Here is a 10,387-nt window from a genome sequence, read left to right as displayed (position 1 = left end):
TTCTATTTAAAAGTATTACACTACCCATAATCCTAAAGTGTAACAGGAGTCAGGACGTCTTTGGTGGAGTTCGCTGTTACCATGGCAAAGTTCATCCGTACACGCGAAATTTCCATTTAGACTTTGGACTGTGTTCAAACTCTGTTCAATTTCCCGCCTAAATTGGAAGGGTGGAAATAAACCTACTAGGCCGACTTGAGGGCCGCTTTAACGAATGCCTTTTTATCACGGAGAAACGATGAATCAGATAAACAATCGCACACGATAGGGGCTATAAACTCCTAAACGTATTGTAGCGTCGGCCAAGAATGACACAGTCAGGTCAACAGATTAAGTCTGTTGATTTACTCTGTCTCGGTAATTCCGAGACTCCCCGGGGGGTAGGAGTCGCCACAATATCAATCCTATTTACAGGCCAATTCTCTAGTTAATTCTTATAATTTATTTCCGAGACCTTCAACCTCACTTTGTACCACAACACTCACCACATTTTCTGCAGGAAATGCATTTTCTAGTTGAAAAATCATATCAATAAATTAGGTCTTTATGCATTACTGTTTTACTGTTTTTGCGTGTTATCCTGAAAGTCATGGACTGAAGAGCTGTGGCGCCATTGACTGGCAACTAATGTACTCTTACCTTGAATTAAAAACACAGATTTCTCTGGGTTTTAAATTGTTGCAAACAATAAATATAATGTTACCTCACAGCGCAACAAAATAAAACAGGTCCAGTCGCTTTTCGATATTTTATTACGAAATGGTGGCATAATGTTCTGAAGCAGTAATTGCAAATTATTTTAAAAGAGTTATTAATAGACAAGGTTTTGTCTTCCCCTGGTGGTTTGTGAAGATATTTGACTTGGCAAGGATTTTCAAGCTGAAAAACAACATAAATATCCCCCCCCCCCCCCACACACACACACACACACACACACACACACACACACACACACACACACACACACACACACACACACACACACACACACACACACACACACACACACACACACACACACACACACACACTTTTTATTCCTCCAAGCAACAGATACCCTGTTGGCAGGCCTCACAGAGTTCCTTCTTGTGGGGTTTGGTCTTCCTCACGTTGTCACAGACTGGAACGTCACTCCCATCTTGCTCTTCTCCATAACAGTTTTTCCGGATCTTCTTAAATAACTGTAGCAGTGTGCGGTCCACTACGTCATCGGAAAACCCCGCCATGTAGAATACATCCTGATCATCATGGCAGGACCGACAAGATTGTCCGAAAGGCCGCATGATCACCGTCCCTTTTTCAGCAGTTTTCCGGAGGCGGTACCTAAACACCAACGTGACCTTGGCCGACCACCAAGTATTGGAGCAACGACCACATCGAAAACTGGGGGAATCATTTAAGTCAATTAGTTATGCCTTACAAACGATTTTTCACTACTCTGGTATTTGTTCTATTTTTGTTTATTTGTTTAAAGTCACATCAGTCGGACGATCGGTACCAGATCAAAATAGGACCGATTCGGTTATAATCTCCCCAAATTTGCAGCAGGCCTAACATTTTCTTATTTGCAGTACCAGAATTCACCACAAGACGTCTTAGCCTTTAGCAATTTGCATAACGATGAATAAATAAACAAGCGCCATTTCATTGCAAGTCTAATTCTGCTTATGTTGTTTGGTTTCTGGTTAACGTGATTTATATCATTACCACTTAACTTACCCTCCGTAGGCGCATTGTTTGCCAACCTTCCATCCTCTCTTGCGATCCTCCATGCTCACTTCGTCCGTCTGCCTGTAGTTGAAGCCCAGAGTCCACTCATCTCCATGATCCAGCTCCTGATCTAACAGCTCTTCAAAGCAATCTTTCCACAAGGACGGGTTCCAGTCTTTGTCGAAGTGTAAAAGGTACAGGAGAGAACAATGTCATTGACTTTGGTCGCCTACTTGAATACGGTGCGATTTATATAGGCATAGGCCAAAGTCTAGAAAAAATAGTCAAGACCTCATAATATTATCTAGATGGCATTGTTGAAAATATAGGCTATAAATAAGCTTTATTAAGGATAATGTTAATAATAAATAACAAAAAAGATAAAGAATTATAAAGAAATAACAAAAAGTCCCATAATTGTTTCTTTATTGAAGCTTACCTGTAGGCCTAGACATATCGCGGCTGATCGCTATAGAATATCTTCGTGAATGCAGTAGGCATAAAAGTATCACGACGGCTCGGTAGTCTATGTTGGATATATTTCGGTCAGTCCTGCCACGGTGTTTTATACTGCCTTAGCTATGAGGTCTGGAAAACGAAACTTAGCATTTCCCCGGACCCACACCATGCATTTATTGTCTTTCACTTATCTTACTTACTTACACATGTCTTATTTATTTATATCTTATCACTTATCTCATTATCTTTAAGACATTTTCATAGAAACTATTATAACAATCAAAACAAAATATGATCTGTTTTGTATAGGCTATATGAGTGCATCTTATTTAGGTGTGGAAATTAAAGTTTAAGTGTTTTTAAACTATAGTGAATACGTGTGGCTGATGATGTAATATGTAGCCTAGTCTTTATTGTTTATACTGTCGTCTATCAGAGGGAGGGAAAACGAAATTTAACTTGGTTTCACTTTCAATTCCTATCTACAAAATCAACAACACTACCACGCAAAATGTGTGGTAACCTATTTGTGTAATAACAAAGTTGTGCAAAATAATTAATGTTTCTGTAGTAGCCAATTAAAAATAATAATAGCCTATGTAAGGCAACAAATCCAAAGGCAAAGTAAGATGGTGTGTTTCTATAGCTTTTTTTCTTGGTGACACATTGGAAGAAAATAGGTCTTTTTTAAGGGGGGTGTACGTTGTTGTTCGTGTAATAACAATAACTTAACGCATATCAGGCTTCGGGCTTGAAGGTGTGCCTTGAATTTCTGATGACGCGCTTGTCTTTAGTCGATGGCACGTTTCTGGGTTTCATGAACATCCGGGGCTTAGCCCAGAGGGAAAATGAAAATGCGTGCGTAAAGGGTGCGATTTTTTTGCATGCTTTAATGTGTATGCAAATTTTTTCATAATGCTTTGCCTAAATAAACAAAATTTGTAGTTTATATAGCTTTAAATAGCTATCTGACTGCTGTGCTGCTTATCCCCAAACATCTGAAGTTCCATTCAAGTTATTTCAGAGTAAAATGAATACAAGTGAGACAGATATATATATATATATATATCAGTGAATCTGTATATATAAACTATAGTGAATACGTGTGGCTGATGATGTAATATGTAGCCTAGTCTTTATTGTTTATACTGTCGTCCATCAGAGGGAGGGAAAACGAAATATAACTTGGTTTCACTTTCAATTCCTATTTACAAAATCAACAACACTACCACGCAAAATGTGTGGTAACCTATTTGTGTAATAAATAATTAATGTTTCTGTATTAGCCAATTATATATATATATATATATATGTGTGGCGACACGAGGAGGATTTACTAATGTATATCAGAGTATCTTCTATCCTGCCATCAACGGCAAGTTTGTGTAAGGAGGGGACTCTGTTGACCTCCACTGAGGAGGTCGTCGGACGTTGGAAGGAACACTTTGAGGAACTCCTGAATCCGAATAACACGCCCTCTATGTTGGAGGCAGAGCTCGAGTTGATGGTGTTTCATCGTCTATTTCCCTGGTGAAGGTCACTGAGGTAGTCAAACATCTCCGCAGTAGATCCATCCAGAAATGCTAACGGCTCTGGGTGTTGAGGGGCTGTCATGGTTGACACGCCTATTCAACATTGCGTGGGAGTCGGGTACAGTGCCAAAGGAGTGGCAAACCGGGGTGGTGGTTCCCCTGTTCAAAAAGGGGGACCAGAGAGTATGTGCCAATTACCGGAGTATCACACTTCTCAGCCTCCCTGGTAAAGTTTACTCCAAGGTGCTGGAAAGGAGGGTTCAGCCGACCGTCGAACCTCAGATTGAAGAGGAACAATGCGATTTTCGCCCCGGACGTGGAACTACGGACCAGCTTTTCACTCTCGCAAGGATCCTGGAGGGGGCCTGGGAGTATGCCCATCCGGTCTACATGTGTTTTGTGGATCTGGAGAAGGCGTATGACCGGGTCCCCCGGGAGAAACTGTGGGAGGTGCTGCGGGAGTATGGGGTAAGGGGGTCTCTCCTCAGGGCCATCCAATCTCTGCACTCCCAGCGAGAGCTGTGTTCGCGTCCTCGGCAGCCATTCAGTTTCGTTCTCAGCGGGTGCTGGTCTCCGCCAGGGCTGCGCCTTGTCAACAATCCTTTTTGTGATATACATGGACAGGATATCGAGGGGTAGTCGTGGTGGGGAGGGGTTGCAGTTCGGTGGTCTGAGGATCTCGTCACTGCTTTTTGCAGATGATGTGGTCCTCATTGGATCATCGGCCTGTGAACTTCAGCACTCACTGGATCGGCTGGCGGCCGAGTGTGAAGCGGCTGGGATGAGGATCAGCACCGCTAAATCTGAGGCCATGACTCTTAGCAGGAAACCGGTGGATTGCTTACTCCGGGTAGGAAATGAGTCCTTAGCCCGAGTGAAGGACTTTAAGTACCTCGGGGTCTTGTTCGCGAGTGAGGGTACGATGGAGCGTGAGATTGGCCGGAGAATTGGAGCAGCGGGGGCGGTATTGCGTTCGCTTTCCCGCACTGTTGTTACGAAAAGAGAGCTGAGCCGCAAGGCAAACCTCTCGATCTACCGGTCGATTTTCGTTCCTATCCTCACCTATGGTCATGAGCGTTGGGTGGTAACCGAAAGGACGAGACCGCGGGTACAAGCGGCCGAGATGAGTTTTCTCAGAAGGGTGGCTGGCGTCTTCCTTAGGGATAGGGTGAGAAGCTCAGCCATCCGTGAGGAACTCGGATTAGAGCCGCTGCTCCTTTACTTAGAAACGAGTCAGCTGAGGTGGTTCGGGCATCTTGTAAGGATGCCCACTGGGCGCCTCCCTTGGGAGGTGTTTCAGGCACGTCCGGTGGGGAGGAGACCTCGGGAAAGACCCAGGACTAGGTGGAGAGATTATATCTCAACACTGGCATGGGAACGCCTCGGGATCCCCCCGTCAGAGCTGGTCAATGTGGCCCGGGAAAGGGAAGTCTGGGACCCCCTGCTTGAGCTGCTCCCCCCGCGACCCGACCCCGGATAAGCGGAAGAAGATGAGATGAGATGAGGCACACCTTATGAGGTTAACTCTAAAAAACACACACACGCACAAACAGTCCAAACCAGGGGTGAGTCCCGGCGGAGCTCGCAGCGGCCCACCCGAGCGGCAGCCACACACGCACACACCGCACCACGCACAGCAGCAGCGGGACACAGGGTTAACAGCAGGAGGCAAGCCGACCAGGGACAGCAGACAGGTCCCCGAACCAAGTCGGCGGAAGCGGCAGCGAAGCAGCAGCAATGACAACGTATTAATGACTTAAATAACCATGATTGCTCAGCTCTCTCGGTTTAGTGTTCATAACCCCGGTTCTCAGTCCGGTTATTTTGCATCCCTTCTAAAGAGGGAGAGGAGTGAAGAGGATCGGCGTAGCAGGCGAGACAGCCACCACGCACCATGCGACAAGCAGACTATGCTCTGGTCAGCGGCGGTAAACGACCCCAATATATTGCCCCGATCGCGATGAGGATCTCGGCAGATTTGTGCTCTGAAGTGAGCGGCGAGGGCAACAACCCGGAAGCGAACGGGCCGAAGAGGCAGGAAGCGAGAGGTCAGGAGGAAGGGCAGGAAGCGAGAGGTCAGGAGGAAGGGCACAGCCTACTTTTATCCCCTCAACACAAAATATGATTGGGGAACGAGCCGGAGAGGGCGTAGTAAAACAGAAGCCTGTGTCTATGTAGCAGTGGTGCCTCATACCACTACATATATATTGTGGCAACCCGGCACGGTGAGCAAACCACCTCCTCCCAAACAGGACACCATTTCGTGGGGAGAAACCAAAAAGGCATGTTTTATTCCAAACTCAAACAAAGTCTCTTGCTGAAGAAACACAAAAGAACGTAATAACCTGGGAGGAATCAACGGTCCCATCCTTCGGGGGTGGAATCCCTGTCACCCACGAGGACCGGTCTCTGCGTACCGGAGCAACATGGCTGGGAGAGCCCCAAATGAGTGGAGAAGCAGGCTATTTAAGCCCTCCTTCTCCACCTGTTCCTCAGGTGCTCTGCATCTCCTTAATTGGCCCGGGCCGGGTTGCCCCAATATATATATATATATATATATATATATATATATATATATATATATATATATGTATGGATCTGACAGGGGATAGGATAGGTTAATTCACTTGGTAAACAGTCTGGTTATGTTTTTAAACTGTTTCTTCTCTTGCCATAACCTGAATGGAATTCTCTTTTTTTTTCCCCAAAAATTATAATCGTGGCTAATTAAATAATATCCGGGGCAATAGCCCCGAATAAAACCGCCTAGTGACGCCAATATCGACATACCTTGATTAGGGTGTAAAGAATAGACAAGAGTTTATCACCAATACACACTTCCAGCCGCTAGAGGTCACTGCATAACCCTTTTTAATATCAGGATTCACAACAATTAAAGGGGACATATTTTACCACCAGGTGTGAGTGTGATCAGCCTTACAAGCCGTTTCGAAAATCTGCCCCATAAGACATCACTAGTGGGCGTGTCCACCTAGATCTGTGCTGGATAGATCAGTCTACCAGCCTACCCAGTGGACTGAAGTAAACGTTGCTCATCTATCCAGGGGTATACCACGAACCTCGCTGAACATACCCAGGCTTTCTTGGGGAAAACCTGGCTCGACAGAGACGCAACTCGCAATCAGAGTTAAATGGTACCACAACGCTCACTTTAGATTCAATTAGTTTACCAGGTTTTCTGCTTTAGGTTCAATGCACGTTCACATCAAAGGGGAGTTTATCGCGTCATTTGACTCACCCTTATGCAAAACGAATCGAGCGAGAGCGGTGTATTTCACCCAAGGCGAGCAGTGTATTATTATAAACTCCTACGAGGAATTCAAAGTTCAAATCACAGCCAAGGGGAACACGGTTGCTCATAATATGGCTAGGGTGGCGTGCTGGCAAAAAATAGCCGACCGTGTTAATTCATAAATGGACAGATTCTGCATATTGTATAAAAAATATCATGTATCATCATGCCTTTTACCCCCATAGATGTGGTGCCAGCACGCTCCTGCGAACATGGGGCCAAGTCAAAAATAAATATAAATATATTATTCAATGTGGTAAGTTGTAACTAAGCATCCATTTGAATAATTTCAGGTGAATCTAGCCTATGATTTGCAATGGCCTATGCTCCAACCTTTAATCCCATGTTGATTACCTGTAGCAAATAAAAAGAAAACCCAAATTAATACGACTGGGAGGGGGACCGCTCCACCGTCCTTCACCACCTCGGAGGAGCTGGCTCTCGCCAATAACGAAGGTCGGCCGTCGTGCATAAGTCACCATGGTGATACAGCGACGCTAAAAGAAATTGACTTTCGTGGTCCAGCTAACCCAGGCTTTGAGCTCAACATACCTCGCTAACCCTCGAATCGAGGTTCGTAGTAGAGGCCCCAGCACAGATCTAGGTGGACACGCCAACTAGTGATGTCAGATTTTCGAAACGGCTTGAAAGGCTAATCACACTCACACCTGGTGGTATAATATATCCCCTTTAATATAGTAGACTATAAAAAAATATGTATAGTATTGATTGCTTAATATATATGTATGTAGGCTACTAGCCTGTTAACTCATAGCGTAAAGGCTTAAATTCAACTGTATTAACTTCAGAAAGTAAGCTAATGAATAATTACCCACAAATACTTATGTAATGTCAGGGTTGGAGTCCCAGAATAAGGTCTTTGGTTCGTGCTTAGAGTCCTGACGTGTGTCTGGGTGAGAGTTATAATTTTAATAACATAAATAGTACTATAGGCCTAATAGGAATATTATTTTAGTATTAGGCCTACGTATTTATAATAACCTAATAGTAATAACATAACATCATTATCATTATATATTATTATTATATATTATTATTATACTAAAAATGCTATTTTAGTATGATGATAATAATTGAATATAATAATTAGGATTCTCATCGTAAAAATGTGAGTGTGCGTGTGTCTGTGTGCGTGTGTGTGTGTGTGTGCAGGGACGTCCCTAGGAATTCTAGGCCCCCTGACAGAATTCAGATATGGAGCCCCCCCCCCAACCCAAAAAATATACATATATTTTAAAAAGAAAATACAATTATATATAGCCTACATTTTTATACATTCATTCACATTTTATAATCATTAAAGGTTGGGTAGGTGATTTGCGAAACGCCAGCAGATTTTGAAAATACACAACTCAAATGGTCCTACCCCCTCTCCTTCAACGCTGACTCTGACTCCACCCATTCCAAGTACCTGGACGCGCAATCATGCACGAGCGCGAACAGAGATGCGCGAGAGAGAGCCAGGCTAGAGTAGGTTTTCGTTTAACAACATGGCACTACATTCAGCTGTAAGTTGCACCCAGTACCGCGGGAAGTAGGAGTGCTGGGGGTGCTGCAACACCCCCTGTCCGAGGCCCTGTCTTATCACAGAAAACGATCATTTCTAAAAACTCCGGCCAAAGTGGAGATTTCTGAAAACGCCGGTTATGTGTTGTCGTGTCAACGGGGAGAAACGGGATTTTAGGTTCTGAAGCGTCACATTATGCACCAGGAAATGCTTAACGTCATGTGAGCGCCCGCTGTACCGTATTGGTCCGAATATAAACACAAACCCCATTGTAAGACGACCTATATTTGGAAAAAAGATTTGAAGACCAGATCCGTTTTTTATGAATAAATAAATTGTATTCATTGAAATAATATACGAAAATAAAAAGGCATCGAATAAAACACTGCATTGCCACTAAACAGTAGTGCAAATAGGCCGTACTGATGTGTACACCAAAGACTATTCCTGACACTCCTCTGCCCCGCTGTGTTCGCTCTGGCTGTGGTTGCTCCGAACTGTTTCGGCCCGTGGCAAAGCGAGTCATCCTCGCTGCTGTCCAACGCATTTTGAGACGCAGCATTTATTTAATGCTCATATGACCTAGTGCTGAAAAAAGGTTATATGAAAAAGTGTTTGGGTGGCGGGGGTGCGCTAAACTTGTTCTGTGAGCAGCTGGATGTGAACGATCGATTTTCAACTGTCCGCGCATGCACTGGTGTAATTGAGCTGCGCTGCTATACATCTTTTTTTATCAATGTAACGAGTTGCGAGTCTAGTGCAGGCTGAGTTTTTTTTTTTCCCAGCACCCCCTGCTGAGAATACGTTCTCGCTGCAATGGTTGGACCAGATGTTATAAACATTAAACGGTCACATAAATCATTACTATTTTTAGAAAATGTATGTTTGTTTCATATAATTGTATTGGAAGTCCTGGTTTTCACTAGGGTTGCCGCGGTGTGGACATTTTCACAACGAGTAATACACTCGTCTCCACACCGGTATTACCGAGTATAAACGGTATAAACTTTGAAACTAGGTCAACCGCCACACAAGCATCGGTTTTTAGACCCTTCTCGTCCTTCAGTTGCCGCCAACGTTCGAAAGCAGCGCCTAGGATTATTCTTGATTTCAGTTTTTCTCTTTCAGCGTTTTTATTATCAATTACTCTCTGAAAAAGAGTTTTCCTTCTCTTTGCTGGTGGTGGTGGTGGTGGTGGTGGGGATGGTGGCGTCTTGTCTGCCATGGAAATTGTCTTCTACTGCTAGGTCCAAATGTGGATTAACTATAGTTCCAGTAGCTACCGCAGGATAACAACAAACAGGAGCTTGCTCTGGGTCACGAGCTCTGGGTCACGAGTACTGCACGAAGGGGTCGCGCGCGGGGCGCGGGGGAGGGGGAGTGCAGTACGACCGTTTGATTGACGTACTTACTGTCCAATGCAACTCGGTGGCAATGGAAATGATTGGCTGGAGTTTTTCGAGCCCTGCCCGTTCCACAGATGATTGACTTGTTTAATTTTCATGTCAGTACTTCTAACTCAGTGGCTGTAAGCGGGTTATGATAAGGATTTCAAGTAATTTTGCAAAAATGGCCAAAAAAGCAAATCACCTATACAACCTTTAAATATTGGGTTAGACTGGGTCAAAATTGGGTAGTCATTATCATCAGAAGAAAATTAATAAAAACTGTATAACAACATGATAAACCTACCTACTTACCTTGGCTACTTTGTACACTAGATAGTAAGTTAGTATTTAGTTACACATTTACCTGGGTTGTAGTCAGACAGCAATAAGCTAATAGACTTTGACAGTGCTGCTTCTGCTTAGACTGTCCTCCTTCTCCCCTTCTTCTATTTCAACC

General features: G+C 44.1%; 1 protein-coding gene across 1 annotated transcript; it reads right to left on the bottom strand.

Moving 5' to 3' along the window:
- Window positions 1-734: 734 nt before the first annotated feature.
- LOC115544145 (receptor-transporting protein 3) lies at window positions 735-2,310 on the bottom strand. Its single transcript, XM_030356972.1, has 3 exons — window positions 2,150-2,310; window positions 1,720-1,885; window positions 735-1,383 (listed from the first exon to the last, which is right to left on the bottom strand). The coding sequence occupies exons 1-3, from the start codon at window positions 2,163-2,165 to the stop codon at window positions 1,035-1,037; spliced, it is 531 nt and encodes a 176-aa protein (XP_030212832.1). The 5' UTR covers window positions 2,166-2,310; the 3' UTR covers window positions 735-1,034.
- Window positions 2,311-10,387: the final 8,077 nt, after the last annotated feature.

This window comes from Gadus morhua, chromosome 5, assembly GCF_902167405.1.
Source record: "Gadus morhua chromosome 5, gadMor3.0, whole genome shotgun sequence".
In the NCBI taxonomy this organism is placed as follows: Eukaryota; Metazoa; Chordata; class Actinopteri; order Gadiformes; family Gadidae; genus Gadus; species Gadus morhua.
This window is presented reverse-complemented; position numbering and strand designations above follow the sequence as displayed.